This window comes from Paramisgurnus dabryanus, chromosome 15 (assembly GCF_030506205.2).
Source record: "Paramisgurnus dabryanus chromosome 15, PD_genome_1.1, whole genome shotgun sequence".
Lineage (NCBI taxonomy): Eukaryota > Metazoa > Chordata > Actinopteri > Cypriniformes > Cobitidae > Paramisgurnus > Paramisgurnus dabryanus.
In genome coordinates this window covers 4,376,975-4,394,811 of record NC_133351.1, presented here as the reverse complement: position 1 = coordinate 4,394,811, position 17,837 = coordinate 4,376,975, and the positions used below count along the sequence as shown (strand labels likewise).

Sequence of the window (17,837 nt, the reverse complement as noted above, 5' to 3'; positions counted from 1 at the left end):
AATGTAAAGCAGACGCTTTTATTCAAAGTGACATTAAGGGTATTCATTTATAACTGTAAGTGTGTTCCCTGTGAATTAAACTAATGACATTAGGTAACACAATGCACCCAGTGAGCTACAGGAACACCCCTAAAAGTACAGGAAGTCCACGTGACCCTGAAAGGGCTGGCGTGACGTTTCCTACAGATGCAGCTGAGGGTACAACACTTTTATTGGTAGCTTCTTCTTCTTTATTTATTTTTATACACAAGTTGATCTACACAAATTAATCCATACACAGGTTAGGAGAGAGGCAATTTGGCATCTCCAATTCACCTAACTTGGATATTTTTGGCCTGTGGAATGAAACCGGAGTACCCGGAGTAAACCCTTGCTGACAGAGGGAGAACATAGACTCCACAAAGAAAGGCCAACTGACCTAGCCGGGGCTCGAACCGGGGACCTTCTTGCTTTGTGCCACTGTGCACCCCCCATTGGTAGCTAAAAACATGTTACTTAAAAACAAACATAGTTGAAAGCATAGCACCTACCGTATGATGCACGTTTCAATGCAGACGGGTTTCCGTCAAGTTCCTCGGAAGGAGATTCATTACTGTGGGCTGCTGTGCTCGCAATCGCTCTCTATACTTCATCCAAAAACTCTTATCGATAATCAAGGAAAATATTTCCCATTAATACTCACAATTATGGTTTGTCTGATCCAGCGAGAGCAATTCTGTGTAATTTAAAATGGTCTGGAGCTTTGAAAATGAGTAAATAAATTACAAGCCGCAGTACGTTATAGTAAACCGCCAGGCTGTTTGGAGTATGCGACCTAAAAATTATAAAGCAAGTTCTCACAAACCTCCTTCTGTAGTCCCAGTGTGTGAAAGTGAGCAGGATGTTTTAACTTAAATCTCTCCTAAATGACTTCCCGTGGCCCATTTACCAGGTCCAAAGAGTGCCAGCTCTCCTAAAAGCTGCTTTGAAAGTGATCTCCACCCATCTCCTCTCCTCTGAGAGCCTCTGTCCTGAATGCCTGCTTAGTGCAACACACCGCCAAATGGATGCAGAAACACTGACATAATCCACCTTAAATCAAAGCATCAGAAAACAAGCCAAAGATGCCATTACCTCACGCATCTACAGCCAACATTAACAATGTATGAGAAGATGCCAAATCATTTGGCATCATAGGGAGCCTCCCTTATATGACATTTAATGTGGATATTAACTTTAAATTTACTAGAGGTATAAAACTGACTAAGGGTGTACTGGCATTATGTGAACTGTACCGTACCCGAATACGTGTGACCCCAAAGTACAGTTCGTTTGGTTAGTGTGATCACTCTGCAGAGGTGGTCTCGCGTATGGGTCCCTTGAATATTCACGCACAAATACATACAGTACAGTCGGGTGTCACCGCATCCTGAATGACCCCAGATAACAGAGGTGGGTGATTCTCGCAAAATTAGACTTATGAGGTGTCATAAAACATTTTGGTTTAAAAAAGTAAATGCAAAGGAAAAGTATCACAATAAGAAGCATGAAGTTACATTCTCTTCATGTACTATTTTGCACATGATTTCAAATGACATCATACAAACCAATATTGTTGTTTTTTTCCACATTTAAGGGGACAATTTTCATTACCGCAATGTGTCCATGACTGGATTTGGGTTCTTTGACATGGAAATATTTATAATTAAAAAATCTAAAAAATAAAAAACTTCAGTGCATGTTATACTATAAACATTTACAGTAAAGAAACATGTGGTATTTGGTGATCATTGGTAAATGTAGAGACAATAATAAGGAATATAAATCTGTCCAAGACCAATTTTCTCATCCTCCGCAACAATTTTCAATCATTGTTTAAGCCCTCAAGGAACTAACATTTAAAAAAAAGTTTGAAAGGGACATAATTGACTGTGACACTCAAGATGGCTGCCAGGTAAGCAGTTCTTATTTTTTCTCTCCAGATAAAAATTTTGTTTGTCCTAGTATCTAACTTTTAAGTTCTCATTACCGAAACATGAGTTTGTAAATGCATATATTTAATGTAATATCTTGTTGTGGTAATGATAATTTTTGATAATGATAATCTAAAAAATGTAAATAATTCTTGGGAAACATTTTTAAATCCTCTAAAAATAATGGTTATAGTAAGTTTAGACCTGGCTTTAAGGGCTTTTTAAAAATTATAATGCTGGGCACCTTTTAAATCTGGATTCGTGAGAATCACCCAGGTGGGTTTGACATCATGCACGTTGGACAGACCGATCGGTTTATGATATTAAATAATTGCAAGAGAAATTTAAAAGCATATTAGGAGCATTCTGCTCTCCAATCACTCTCATGTTGCTTTGATGTCGTGCGCTAACATGCACCGTGTATGATTTCAAACACACCTAATAAGCCATAAACTCATAATTACAATGAACAGTTTTGAACATACACTGAAAAAAAATGATTCATTGAATTTAATCAGGGGCGTTGCTAGACATAAAGCTTTACTGGGGCACAGGCCCCCCATTTTTTGCTGACTTTTTTTGAAAGCCTGCTGTGTGCAAGAAGTGTGCAATACTTCTATACAATATCCTTTGCTTAAGCCACTATTCTACAGTGCAACAGTTACTGCGAAAGATATATACATGTGTATTCTTCATCATACCTAACATTATTAACATGTTTGGAGGCATAAATGGCATAACATGTTTGGAAATAATGACAGCAGAGAAATATTTTCTACATTATACAATGATAGCAATGATTAATAACTTATTTTTACAAGAATATTTTAAGAAACCAGTCATTTTATGACTGCTATATTATATAATCTTAGTCACAGTTACTGCTTACTGTTTGTGTTATGTCCTAGAGTTAAATATTAGTAAACTAAATATTAATTTCATATCTGAAAATACAGAACAGTATATCACATACATCTGTTGATTTTCTCAGCAACAATGCAATTCTTTAGACTTGACAAGAGGTTTTCCTGAGATTTTCCTCTAATGTTTGAGACCTGACAGGGTCAGGATGTAGTTTGTCTAACCTCCCTTAAACGTTCAAACTCTCCTTTCTTCTTCTCTTTCCCTGCTTTGCACAAAACATTTCTGATGTCCATCTACAGAAGCCAATAATGATCGAGTCAAAATAAGATTAGCATTATTATTTAGAAACTTACTTTAGTTTCGTTATGCTTTCATAAGCACTCGCATGGCGTCACCTTTTGAATGCGGTTGTGCGCGGTGAACGCAAACGCGCGCGGCCATGGATACGTGCGTGCACGCGTCAATGCGAATGCTTCGTCGCTTTTACAAGCCTAAATTGAGTAACTACTTTGCATAAAGATCCGTTTTTGCTGCGATTGTCTTTGTAAAGGATTGCACTAGTTAACTGCTAAAAGTTAAACTTGAGATTTACACTGGGGCACAAAAGATTTACACTGGGGCACGTGCCCCAGTAAAAGGGGTCTAGCGACGCCCCTGAATTTAATCATTTTTTTTTTAAGGTAAGTGGTTGCAATCAATTTATTTAAGCTACATTTAAACAAAAAAAATTTGTACAGTAAAATAAAACATAAAACTTTTGTTTAAATGTAGCTTAAATACATTTATTGCAACCACTTACCTTAAAAAAATTGATTAAATTCAATGAATCATTTTTTTCAGTGTATCTTCCAGTGTTCTTCAAAACAATTACATCTTTTAATGACGTAAGCATACTCGGCTATGGATGATAAAGTCTAGTGTACGGTTTGGTCAGGTTAAGTATAACGTGAGTACACCATAAAGGTGATTTTGCATAGATAGAGCCACCAAAGTCACTCCCTAAACCCTTACCAAGATGTTTAAGGAATATCAATAAAGTTCTGGCTTGCAAGGGCAACAATAAATCATAGTTTATCAGAACTTTGTATTTAAATTACATTCTTGATTCATCTGTATTTTCTTTTTATGTTTCCCTGTCTTCTCGATTCTCCAGCAGCCGCAGAGGGCCGAATGTGCCGCATGCCAAACTGCAGTGATAAACAATCCACCCCAGCGGCGGTGCTTTGTTTCCGCAGGCCGAAGGCATTCATCCGTTTAAACTGCAGCAGTCTGTAAAGATACTGCAGGGGTTTTAAATCAGCCGTCTTCCGACAGTCCCGGAGCCTCGGCTTAAATACAGGAATGTCCGTGTGGCGTGTTTCTGCCTCCGTCAGCACTTTCTCATAACCTTCCTTGCCTCCAACTATTTGACAGGGTCTTCTGCAAGATAATGCTTTAAAACCTGCTGCTAATTAGCTGCGATGTTGTGAAAAATGTGCCTGGGTCAAAACGGCCAATCTTGGTTGCGTTTCGTTGAAGTTTGTAAGCTGGTGCTATAATTTAGCAATCCTGGAAAATCCTGGAACATCTTGAATGCATCGTCTCCAGGCCAGTTTGATAACAGGGTGGTCAACAGGGATTATACAGAGGTTTAACAATGTAACTAGGCTTATGCAATAGTATAGGGCCTAGACATAACTGCTCATGTTTAATTACAAAACCCTTTGGCTTTATAGTTTTATATATGATTGAAGCCAATGACGAATTAAAGACCACTTACTAAAGCAAGAGACTCATATCTGCCCGTTAACAAATAAGAAAATACCTTTATGTTTGGTCAAGCTACGAACGCGTGATAGATTAAAGATTGTATGTTATGCAGAAAGGTAAGACACAGCCCAAGAATGTAAACAAAGCTTAATCGCTCTGAAATAAAGATTTAAGATTTACGAGCGAGTTAAACGTTCTATCATTTATCTCCACAGCTGTCATTTCTGTTAAGGCTTGTTGAAATCGCTTATATTCGGGTGACTGCACGAGCCCACACGCTTTTGGGTTTGCCGTTATCTCAATTGGTGGAGCATTTTGTTGGCAACGCAAATGTGAGGTTCGATTCCAAGGAAACACACATGTTGATAAAATGTGTACCTTGAAGGCACTGTAAGTCACTTTGGATAAAAGTCTCTGCCAATTGCAGGAATGTAAATCACTGAACATGCCCGCTGGATGCGGTTTTTCTAGGACAGCTAGTGAGGGTTTCTACTTGTGAGGTTCAAGTTAAGAGAGGAGGGTTGGCCAAACTGCATAATGGTACAGAAATGCACATTTATTTATCTGGTGGAGTTCTAGGCGATACTAGATACATCTTCCAGGCATGAGATGAAATGATTCCTGAATTTCCATAACGGCACACATTCATCACACAGAATTCCTCACCGGACAGTGCAAGAGCCCTGTGGATCTGGACGCACCTCTGTCTCTTTGAGTAAAAGAGAAATGTTGGAAATGCAGTTATAGGATCATGAAGCCCTTAAATTACATTGTGGGCCAACAGGTGGAATGCTGGGAAAAACTGCATAAAGCTCAAGCAAGCTGCTAGTATCTTACTTCTGCTATGCCCTTGGACCAAAAACTGAGGAACTAGTTTGCATATTTGGTCAATAATTTTAAAAATTTATGTATTTTAGCCAATAACTAAGAAGTTGGAATCCTTTGCATCTTCTGAAATTTTGTGCAATAAAATGTAAAGACTCATTCATGAATTCTGTCTACTAACCACATATCCACCATTGATCTGACAAACATAGTGCAAACTTCATTTTTCGTTACTTGATTTATTTATAAACGGACCATGATCAATTTTAACACATTTTTCCATTCCATGCATTACACCGGATTTAGCTAAAAGCTAATGTAATATAAATGTGCAGCTATTTCTGTACAGCTTTGGTATGTTCGATGTGGGCCTGTTAATATCTTGTTTCTCAAAGAGGAAAAAAACACCCTTCAACATCAAACAGTTGGCAGCGATCATGGATCAGACAGCTTAGTGGGAGACTAACAAAATGGTCTGTTAATGAGCCCTGTATGAGTGACCGCAAATCTATTTCCTTCATATCTGAGTCATAGCAGGTACTTAAACCTCATCAGCTGATAGTTTAACTGCTGTCACACTGCCATGAAACCGGTACACATCCAAGATCAAATACATTACTAAGTAGCAGCCAATAGATGCATGAACAGTAAGCTTATGTTAAAGAGACAGGTTACCTAAAAATGAAAGTTTAGTTTGTTTATAAATTCTGATGTCGTTCCAGAAACGTATGCTGGGTTTTAATTTGTTAAGCACAAAAGGACATTTTCAATGAATCTTCAAAAGGGGCGCTTACACTATGACAATAACTATACTTAAAACTATATAGGGGACAATAACAGTAACGCCCTCAAAAGGCTGAAATAGCGTTCATCACTGGCATGCAAAGCATATTTCTTGCCAGCTTGCTCATACTTTCAAATATTATTAATAAGTATTAAATTCCACTTTAAATACAACGTTTCCCAACTGCTAGCGTCTTTAATGCGGACATTAAATCCCATGACCCTAAGGGGGCGTGCACACCAAAACTTTTACGCCTGCAGCCGGCGTATGTTTCAATTGTTTAAAGCTCTGCGTTTTTAAAAAAAGCCAGCAGCTAGCGGTTTTTTTTAACGCCCTGAAAGCCGGCCCTCTGTGGTTTTTCCACGTTCAGCGCTGAGTGCCGAGTTGAAAAATATTCAAGTTTGGGTGAAAAGCTCAGGTCGTCAATGTCAGTTCTAACACGGCCATCCAATCACATTGCATTAAAAGCTTTGGTGTGCACAACCCCTAAAGGGGGTCACACAGGACGCACAGCTCAACGGAGGTCGGAGGTATCGTAAACCGGAAGTGCACATTAAATAGCGCAAGCTTCGTCAGATAGCGTCTACTTCGAAATGCAAAATATACGTTAGCGGCCAATGTTAATTGTTAATGATTTGGGACAAATATGATGTTATTTAATGTTAAACTATGTGAGTGGCACTCGGTGGCGCGACAGGGATTTGAGCAACTTCCTGAGTCATGGCTGGGCGGCGCGGACAGGCGCCACCTGTCGGCGCCGGTGTGCATATACTTATAGAAAGCAATGTGTTCGAGTTTTTTTAGAACGACGCGGCGCTGAGCTGCCCGTCCTATATGCAACCCCCTTAAGGGTCGCTTAAGGGTTTAGAATGACACATGCATTAATATAGCAAACAATGTCCGACTTGGACCAGTAATTGGTTCAGGATAGAAGTCGGGTTCTCTGAGGCCGCATTTAAAATGCATGTTTAAAGTGACACTTTTTTTTTTAAAGGCACAGATCGGATATGAATGGGATATGAATGGGATACATGCATTAACGTCCACAATGTAAGCAGACAGATCGGATATTGCCATGTCAAGACATGCTGTGCGTCATTGAAAATGCGACGCTGGCAAATGACGTCAACATGACTCTTCTTAGCAGCGCAAAGGAGGACGAGGTTCCACTTAGTGGAGTGATGTTGAAGTTTTATGTCTTGTTACAGAATTAAAGCTCTAATATCATTTGTGTGTGTCCATTGCATATCGCAACATTTAACTTTTTTCTGTGGTTTAAGCTGTTCTGGGTCACTATGTCTACTTCGAATTGGTTTGCCAAGTGTTTAGTGAAATCTGATAGCGGATACAAGTTGCTTTTAAAAGATTATGTAAGCGGGTTATCAGATATATGAAACAAATCGGAATTGGGCATCAAGATTTGCAGTGTGAATCAAGCCTAATAGAGCGGGTTAAGACCAGAGCCCTTAGTGTCTTTCACTACCGCAGCTTTTGAGATTGATGTTTATACAAACTCTAAAAAATAAGCAGCATTTTAGTCAAATCAACACATATTTCAACTTTAATTTATAAGTTATGTCAACGTTATTAGACAAAACTTAAAATAATATGTTAAATTGATTTGCAAAACCAAGATGTTTTAACTTTGTGCTGCATTTTTTTACAGTAATGTAGCTGGACTCCATTAAAGATGCATTCTGGGTACAGCAACAAAATAAAAGTTCTGGCGACTGAAAAAGTATGCTTTTTTATATTTGTTTTAGGAGACACATGAGAAAATAAGACTCTGTCTGTTTACCGCTTTAGCTAACAATAAATACCTCCAGCTAACGATAAATACGCTTGATGTGTTCAAAACATCATTATTCCCTTTTCCCCTCAATTTAGTCAAAATTGCATCTGCAAACATACCAGAAACACTAAGTGTTCACTGTTTCCCACGGATGAGGAAAAACGGAGGACAGGGGAACAAACAAAACTCAAACGCTGCATGGTGTACAGTTGGCGTAACAACACATAGATCAGCATATTCATAAAAACATACACCTGTATTTCAACTAGAAGAGTTAATCCACAGGTAAACGGTCTATGCAACCTTTCTGGCCATAAACGCATTTGAATGGCATGGTCATAAATACTTAAAGTGTCTGGTGTTTGTGATATCTAAGGTCACAACTGTTGCTGACCTCAGGGTCATGAGATCAAGGTTGGACATAGACAAGAATACGTGAGAGTAGATAGTATGTGAATAAACAATCATTGGGTTTTCCAGGTATTTTGACGATGATTTTCATGACAATTAAACACATCCCACCTACTTTCAAAATCATTTTTATTCTCATTCTTACAATTGAAGAGCTCAGATGCAGAAGCCTCTATAAGTGCGTCAGACATGTTTTCTTGTAAATTTGCATTTTTATCTCTTTATGGATCTGCCAACAAAAAAATATGCAATTTCTTAACGGCATGATTCCGGAATGAAGCGGATTTGAAGGAAAAGTTTTTGATAAATGCCAAGAGCATTCGGTTAATATCATTATCTCATTTTTGAGGTGGCATTTAGAGACGTTTGCATCTGAGCTCTTCAATTATTGGTAGAGATTATTATTACTGTACTAAAGTAAATAGAGTCAAACATTACAATCTGTTTTGTACATATTACAGTAATCATACAGCTGCAGTGTTTACACATCTCAAGGAAATCATCCAACAAATGGCTTACTTATAAACTACTTTCTTTGCACACGTCGTTCCCTGGTATAAAGATAGCCTTAGGCTAAATATAGTTGTTTATTTCTATTCAATTCTGGGGTGAAATGCAAACAGAATACATTTGCGACAGGTTTTGTGGGTTTCACAAATAAGACAAGAGAAGAGAGAGCGAGAGAGCCACACGCCATGCTGTTTGTCTATGCCACAGGGGAACGGCTATTGTTCAACATTTAACAGAGCTTTGTCATCCTGTCAGCTACATTTGTTACAGTAGAAAGTAAAGCTCTGAAGACGCACAACTCTATAATCCTAAATCAAAGACATGGACCAATGACACCTACAGCAGCCCACCCGGACCCCTCAAAATACAGGACACCTTTAAAGAACAGTTCCCCCCAAAATTCTGCCAATACACTGTAAAAAGTAAAACTTGAATAAAAGGTGCAAAAGAGGATGTTTGTTTTATACATTTTTGCAATATTACTTGAAACTGTCTTTACTAAATGATAAAAGACTATTTATTAGGTGCACCCGAAAGTAATAATATTAATATACGTCATCTGTGCACAAGATAGGGCCTTAAAAACATCAGCCAATTGCTCATGCGGTCATCGCATTAGCGATTGGCTCTCTGGCTTGTCAATCACTGCCATTACGATCCTTGTGAGAGACGTTCGCGCTCCAGTAACTTTACACAGGCGACGCATGTGCATAGCGCATGAAACTCATTGAAACGTCTTAAGTTTCGGTTTGTATTCATTGTCGATCCTGCTTTCCTCCTCTAATTTGCACCATGGAAGAGAAAAAACCCAAAGTAGGACGCAAAAGAAAGACTTTTTTAAGCCGCTGGGAATAGGAGACAATTGTCAGAAGAACGTAAAGTAAACAGAGTCGTTATTGGAGAAACATTTCAACGCTGGAGAGCAATGAAGGAACAGAGAGGTGTCAAGACAGACACGCAGTTCCCAAAAATTTTTCCTGACAGGTAACAGTGAGTCTTTTTTCTTTGGGGAATAATTATTGTTGTACTGTTATTCAAGTATATTGACGTTGTACTGTAGTTGTAAGGCAGTGACCAGTCTGCTACATGCTAGTTGAAATGGGAGTAGCGTCGACTGATCTAACGTTTTAACGTCTTATTTTTTTATTATCATCATTTCACATAATGAATCCACTGACGCAACACAGCATATGCCAGTGGTAAACAAACACTCGTGTTCAAATATTCGTAAACGAGTTTTGGAAGGCGTTCCCTTCAAATGAGCTGTGAAGGAGGGAGGCTGTTCTTACGCATGCGCTCATTTAAAAAACTGACTGAGAACCGTTTTTGGGTTCTCAGTCGGCGAAAAACATCCTCTTTTGCGCCCTTAACTTTAAAATTACTTAAATTGGTAACACCTAAAAAATAAAGTTGTTTCATCTTATATTTTTAAGTGGAGACACAAAAAAAGTTACCGCCAAAATCAGAATTGTATCAGGTCAGTATTAAAAAGAAAATTTTTCATTTTACGCAAAATCTGATATGGGCCGTGCTATTCTGTCATCTTTTCTCCAAACAGCGACAAACGACAATCCTCATATAAATCAAATAAATCCTCTCAACCAATCACAGCGCACCATTCCACGCATTGTAAACAATAATGGCGGTGCTTTGAATACACACAGATTCCTAGTTTTCCTCATCTACTTTGTACTTTGTGATCAACCAACAAACAAAAACAAAATAGTATTTTGATGGCATTGATAAACCTGTGGTGGCTTTCTGTGGCGGGGAAGAAACGTAAGCCATCAAAATCTAATAATTTACGTGAGAGGCGAAGGAAAAATGCCGGCTGTTGCTTGTTCTCACACGACAGCATCAAGCTTCTGTCATGCTAACACATTGAGAGGATCTTATGAAAAACTTTCCATTATTTTACTCGAAGTCAACGAAAATCGAACAGGATTGACAGTATTCTTAATGTGATAAAGTGTTTTGATTAATGCCATTAAAGTTTTTTAAAGGGTATACAACTAGTCAACTAAATGAATATAACATGGCAAAGATGAATGCATTTATACATTGAATATTTATACATATCAAACATTTATATATTGATTTAATAGATTTATAGCATTTTGAAAAAAATGTCATGATTTATTTCATTTTGCGGAAAAAATTTATCAGTTTTTATAATAAATCTTGTTAAAATTCAAATTCACAATTTAATTTTCAGTTTTTATAACCTAAAGATGATTTTTACCCAAATTAGTCAAAATGGATTCACTACGTTTTGGAACCAAACTCTTCATATATATATATATATATATATATATATATATATATATATATATATATATATATATATATATATATATATAAATAATGGTTCAAATTGTCCAGTTTGTTAATATCATGAATGCATTTAAAAAGAAATAGCAAAGATTACATGATGTGATCAATATATGTCAAATTCAACTTTTAAAGTGCCTATGGTTGTCAACTTTGAAAACCTCCAATGTTGTCTTTTTATTGATGTCATTGTTTCTCACTATTTTTGTCAATTTTTTAAGCCCGTAACAACTATAAAATATACAAGCGTGTACATTCCTAAAACATTTCCTTTAAAATAATAGACACACTGCATACAGGTTTGTAACATTATCTAGTGTGTTATAATGTGACAGATTGTCAATTTTGGGTGAAACTACTATAAATTTACAGCGCGAGCATGGAGATGTTATTAAATCACAGTTGTTTCACTTTTAGCATTGCAGATGCATTCCAGAGTGTGATGTGGTTAAACGTCAGCAATGTCTCATTTCTCCTCAACATCACCACAGCAGTCCTGCACTCTTTTATTTTACCCGGGGAAATCTCTCAAAGAACACATAAACACACACAAGCTCTCCCATCCATTAAACACGTCTGCAAACACTTACACATTCAGTCCTTTCACAGAACAAGCAAACAAACCATCAACTTACACACACACAGCACAGAGACCAACTGAGGTTAAAATTATCTCAGAAGCTTCTCATCACCAGTGAACCGTGTCGATAAGACATCATCACCCTACCTGAAACACAGCAGTGGCCATCCTCCGAGAAGGTTTGCTCGGTATGAATGTGTATGCGCGCGTGTATCAGCCCCGGCGCAGCATTCTTCTTGAACTTGAAAGATTGCGGGATCGCTCGGACAGACTTGCAGATGAAGCAACGCAGCTCTCTTTCACACAGACACGATGTAATCCAGCCAGCAGAAACAGCGAGCGCGTGCGTCAGCGTGTGAGAGTGAACACGTCTGCCTCCTTGGCTTCCCGGGAAAGATTTAACTCTTGGAATACTGACTCACATTCCCTGCCCACTCCTGCCAAGAAACCGGATCATAACAGATCTTCACACTATATAAGGATATTGAGTGAGAAAAGAGGTCGGCTTCGATCGCACAGCACATACGAACTAAACAAGAGCATGTACGGAAACCTAGGAAGTCTGACTGCATGCTCCTACCATTCTGCTTTCCTCTCATTTATTCACCAATGCTCTCTCTCTCTCTCTCTCTCTCTCTCTCAGCATTTAGGGAACAAGCAGGAAGAAAAAATCCTTAGATACACATACGACTGAAATTCCCAACAAGTCATGTGGGCAGGACTTGGTTTTGACAGACAAAAGCCTTTCAGCCTCTCTCTCTCTTTCTCCCTCATCAGCCCACCTCTCTCGCCCCCTCTCTCTCTCTTTCTCCTTCTCTAGTTATCAAGTTCTCAGTTTACAGGTTAAACATGAGTTGACAAGCTCAAAGGCAGGCTGAGTTACATGAGGTGCAGCCCCAAAATCTGTGCTCAGCATGAGCCGTGTAGCTGTGAATGTGAAGAACACTGGAGAGAGTATTCATGCAACGTTTATCGAGACCAAGTCTGACATATCAGACAAAACCAAATCAAATCCCCTTAAACCAGCAGTCTGAGCACTTCTGAAAGACGCTAAAAATGTGATACATTTCAGACAGATAAAAACTACATGTAAAAATATTCCTGAAGAAATAAAGCAACTACGGATGTTACATAGAAGCAAGCAAAAAAAGCAAGAAAGAAATCACTTAAATTTTCTTCTGAGGTAAACGGGCAGGTGAGCATGCGGGTAAAACGATCAGGGAGGAATTTAACGCTTCAGGGTTGTTTGAAAGCAAACAGATCCAAAGCAATTGATGAGCTCTTACTGACAGCTTAACACTTTTACCTTTTGCCCTCAGGGTACAAACACATTTTTAAATTCTGTCTATGTATACACCTTTACTCTGTATAACACGGCATTAGGGATGCACTATTTTGTAAATATTTTGCAAGGTGCAATTGGAACTACAATATGATGAACTAACTTCATCTGCCCGTAAAAGGACTTTTCTTTTCAGATAACGTCAATAATCCCTCTAACAATTCGATCACCTAGCGCCAATCTCATAAAATCACAAAAATATTATATTGAATATCCTGTAAGATAGCATAAAAAATCTAATAAATAACATAACTTGAAAATAAAACATTAAAGTAGCAACTAATTCTGTCTCCTTCTCTATGACTTTATGACTCTCTCCCTTGCTCTCTCTCTCTATTTATGACTCTAAGGCCTGGTTTCACAGACAAGGCTTAGCTTAACCTTAGTTAAATTAGGATTTTTAAGCATCTTTTGCCTTAAAAAGATATAACTGTTACTGTGGGTTCACACCAGCTGCATTTGAGGCGTAAAATTAGCTTCTACTGCGTCTAGTTTGCCACTTGAACATTTTGAGTTTACGCGTTAAAGTCGCACATGAAATTCTAGCCATCGAGACATTCACGCAGAAATTTGCATCATGGGAGGGGCTTCTGCGACTTTACAGCAAGCAAGCAATCACGTCACTACTAGAGCAAGCTCCTGATTGGTTAACGCAGCGCGTTTTTCCACCAAAGTTCAAATTTTTCAACTTGCGCATTTCCCGCGACAACGCGCAATTCGCACCATTCGTGCCAACTAGACGCCTCTACCGCGTCGTGCTAAATGCCTCATTCATGCTGCAAGACCTCCAGACGCGCGTCAACACGTCTTCACATTGACTTAACATTGAAATCACTCGCGCTTAATGCCTCTACCGTGGCTGGTGTGAACGCAGCATTAGCATCTTGAGACAAAATCACTGGCACTGGCATATTTTAAAATCTGTTATTTTTATTTAAGACAGCTCAAAAAATTTGTTTTAGTCTAGGACTAGCCTTAAGCCTCGTCTGTGAAACTGTTGAATACAGGATTACGGGTCTTTTCAGATTACGTACCAACCCTTCCCCCAAAAATAACCTCCGGCCACCAAAACGAATAAAAACACAGGCAAAACATCATGCATGATAAGCATCATTGCCTGTGGGTCAGTGTTGGGCTGGTTAGCATCAGCACATCGCCCCTTCGGGTAGATCTGGTAGGTCATACCTGCATACTATACCACATTAGTCCCTTTCACACATACAGTCTTTACTGGTAATTTACTGTGAACAGAACCTTTCTGGTAAATCAAGGCTGCCAATTTACCAGTAAGAGAGGTTGTAAGACTACCTGTAATTTACCGGTAAGCGCTATGTGTGAACAAAAATATAGATTACCGACATTTAGAACGGACGACCTCAGACCACGCTGACAGCTTCGGGCCAATCATAAAGTCTTGATACAGATGATGCATTTACCCCCGCACGGTTTACGGATGTTTCCACACACATGCTGCTTAAAAGTCGAGCACACCTGAAGTTAATGTCCACAATTCTTCACCAAAGTTGTTTAAAACAGCTTACCATCTATTTGCAGACACCATTAGCACACCTTCTGTGAAGCCTAATGTACGAACAGTACTATTGTTTAAGATGCACTGAAAAAATGATTTTCAAGAAAAAAAATCTTAATGCATTTTCTTGATGAGCAAAACGACCCAAGAAAATAAGTCTAGTTTTTAGACCAAAAATATCAATTGGGGTTTTTTCTTGAATTTTCTTGAATTTAGTGTTTAAGAAAAAGTTTCACTATTTTTTGGTTACCCCATTGGGAGATTTTTTTTTTTTTGCTTGTTTTATGCACAAAATCACTTAACCCTTGTGGGTGTTTCAAATTCATACCCTTCCGTGTTGTTTGTGTAAAAAACAGCCACTTAAGCCCTTTTCACACAGATATGCCGTAAGATACACGGGACAGGCATCCTGGAATTTTCCGGGACAGTTTGATATTTTATTCATTCACACTGACATGATTACCCGGTCCCGAAAAAACACGTGACCTGTTGAAAGTCCCGCCCTCTCTTCTACGCAGCGTCTGAAGTTTGCATATTTTTTATTATTTCTCTCTCCAGAAACAACTCGCGTGCAATTTTTTTATGATAAGACTACAAAGGAGTGCGTGAACGCACAGTTCTATTCTGGTGAATGATCTCAGCTTCAGAGTGGATATTTGACGAGCTCCCTGATCTCTGCTTTGATACAGTTTTCAGACATTTCTCATCGTGATTGTTTATATGCATTTAAAACCCGCATTTTGAGGAGCTAAACGATATATCTTGTTAGGATGACGCGCGGGTATTTTCCTTTATTATAGCTCAAATGAGCATGTGACGCGATATATTTTTTTATGCTGCTGAATGATCTCCGTTTCAACGCAGTAAGTAACGAGCTAACTTACCTGATATCTGCTTCAGTCCAGTTTGCTGACATTTCTCGTAGTGAATGTTGTAAATCCCTCATTTTAAAGAGTTTAACCAACTTCATGTTGCCATGACACGCGCATCCTCATTACGGCACGTGCGTCATTAGTCCCTTTCACGCATACAGTCTTTACTGGTAATTTACTGGTAAATTGCAGTTAACATGTCATGTGTGAACAGAACCTTTCCGGTAAATCAGTGCTCCCAGTATACCACTAAAACAGGTTGTAAGATTACCAGTAATTTACCGGTAAGCGCTATGTGTGAACGAAAAATAAAGGATACCGGCATTTAGAACGGACGACGTCAGACCGCGCGGACAGATCAGGCCAATCAGAACGTTTTTAAACAGATGACGCGTTTACCACCGCACTGTTTACGTTCGTTTCCACACCCATGCTGCTTAAAAGTCGAGCACAACTGAACTTAACATCCACATTTCTTCAAAGTTGTTTAAAACAGCTTACCATATATTTGCAAAATTGCCGACGTCCTTAGCACACCCTCGGTGAAGCCTAATGTGCAAACACAGGTTCCGTTTGACGCCGCCTAACGCAATGTTGTTTGGTCACGAGCAACTTCACGACCGTTTGCCACAGATGTGAAAACAACAAAATACGGACCGACGATATTAAGTCATAACCCGCCATTGTGTACAAATACGACACGGAGCTCGCGGCCAACTAGCTGCCAGTAACTTACTGTGGATTTTACATTTATGTTATTTACTGGCAGCACTTTGTTTAAAGTTAAATAAATATGAAACATTTTCAGTCTTTATCTTCTACAGTAAGTTACTGGCAACCAGCTGCATAATTACAGCAAATTTCTTACAGTGTTGATAAAAACATTGGCGTTGGTGCATTTTTAGTTTTTGTGCAGTTTCTCCCTAATTAGTTGTTCGTGGCCCCATTGACTTCCATTATAATGACATTTTTTGATTGCAAAGCAATGACACCTTAATATCATGCATTCTTGATTGTTGACTGTTTTTCCTTTTGCTAAGAGGTCAAATTTACTGTTGATCACCATGTGGCACCATTAACCCTTTAGTAGGCCTGTGCAAAAAACAGAGCTTGATTTCTGGCTTGTACATTGAGTTATAATGGTAGTAAATTTGCCCACGTTATATCGTTGAGTTTTTAAAAAAATTCAAAGCATTTTCTCAAAATATGTGTAAATATAAAATGTGTCACCAAAAATCATTCCATTTGCTGAAACACAGAGAAAGTTGTGGCCAAATTAAGACATAAAAAACCAAAATGGTCTCAACAACCCATAAGGGTTAAATTTGATATTTTTGATCTAAAACATGGGTCGTTTTGCTCATCAAGAAAAAGCATCTTAATTGAAGAATTTTTTGATATTTTTACTGAAAACAAGACAAAAATACTAAGAATTTTTTTTCTTGAAAATCATTTTTTGCAGTGTGCAGTTTCAGTTTGACATCGCCTAATGCAACAGTTGTGTAGTGCAGGGTATACGCAGGTATATACCCACTTCTTAATTTGATGGCATGGGGTACACCTACTTCTACTATAAAAACATGAGGGCATAAAGTCAGAGTATACCCACTTCTCCATGTACCACTACATCATTGTAATGCAATATTGTTTGGTCACGAGCAACTTCGCGACCGTCAGCTTTTGCCACAGATGTGAAAACATCAAAATACGGACCGTGGATATGAACGACGTAGATTGTTAACAAATACAACACTGAGCACGCCGCGCATCACAGGATACTTCCACTTTCTCTCCGAGTTTACCGGTATTTTGATACTGATGTGTGAATGATGTCCTACTGGTAAAAAGATGGAACGTAACTGCGTGTGTGAACAGCACATTTTCGTATTTACTGGTAAATTCATTCTGGTAAATTCATGGTCATTTACCAAAATTACGGTGTGAAAAAGGCTTTTGTCTGTTGTGGATCAGTCAAAACTTGCTTAATTTTTTTAAGCAACAAATATTGTCTAATTGCAGTACTGGTTACTATATTATTACCATAATAAGATTAGGACGCTGTAGTGTGTATTTTAAAAAATACAGCTGTTGTGTGTCCAAAAAAATACAGATATAATTGTTAAGACGTGACATCGTACAGCCGTGGCTTTTAATAAGCATTTCTGAGGGTAGTTTCCACAAAGGAGTCTTCAAGAAACACACTTTTTTTAATGGAAAACATGAGTCGTTTTGTTTGGTGATATCAAAGTAATTATACAGAAGATGTCAGCAAGCATCAAAGTGAGATGTCTGTC

The 17,837-nt window shown here is 38.4% G+C and overlaps 1 protein-coding gene across 10 annotated transcripts in view; it reads right to left on the bottom strand.

Moving 5' to 3' along the window:
* Positions 1 to 17,837, bottom strand: part of tns1b (tensin 1b) — a 320,658-nt gene that overhangs the window by 119,782 nt on the left and 183,039 nt on the right. The window contains exon 1 of one of the 10 annotated variants that reach the window (XM_065252289.2): positions 11,946 to 12,379. The exons of the other annotated variants lie outside the window; for them this stretch is intronic. Within the exon in view, the coding sequence (XP_065108361.1) occupies positions 11,946 to 11,966 (21 nt within the window). The 5' untranslated portion in view covers positions 11,967 to 12,379. Of the gene's footprint in view, positions 1 to 11,945; positions 12,380 to 17,837 lie in introns of those variants that run through there. 10 annotated transcript variants of the gene reach the window in all.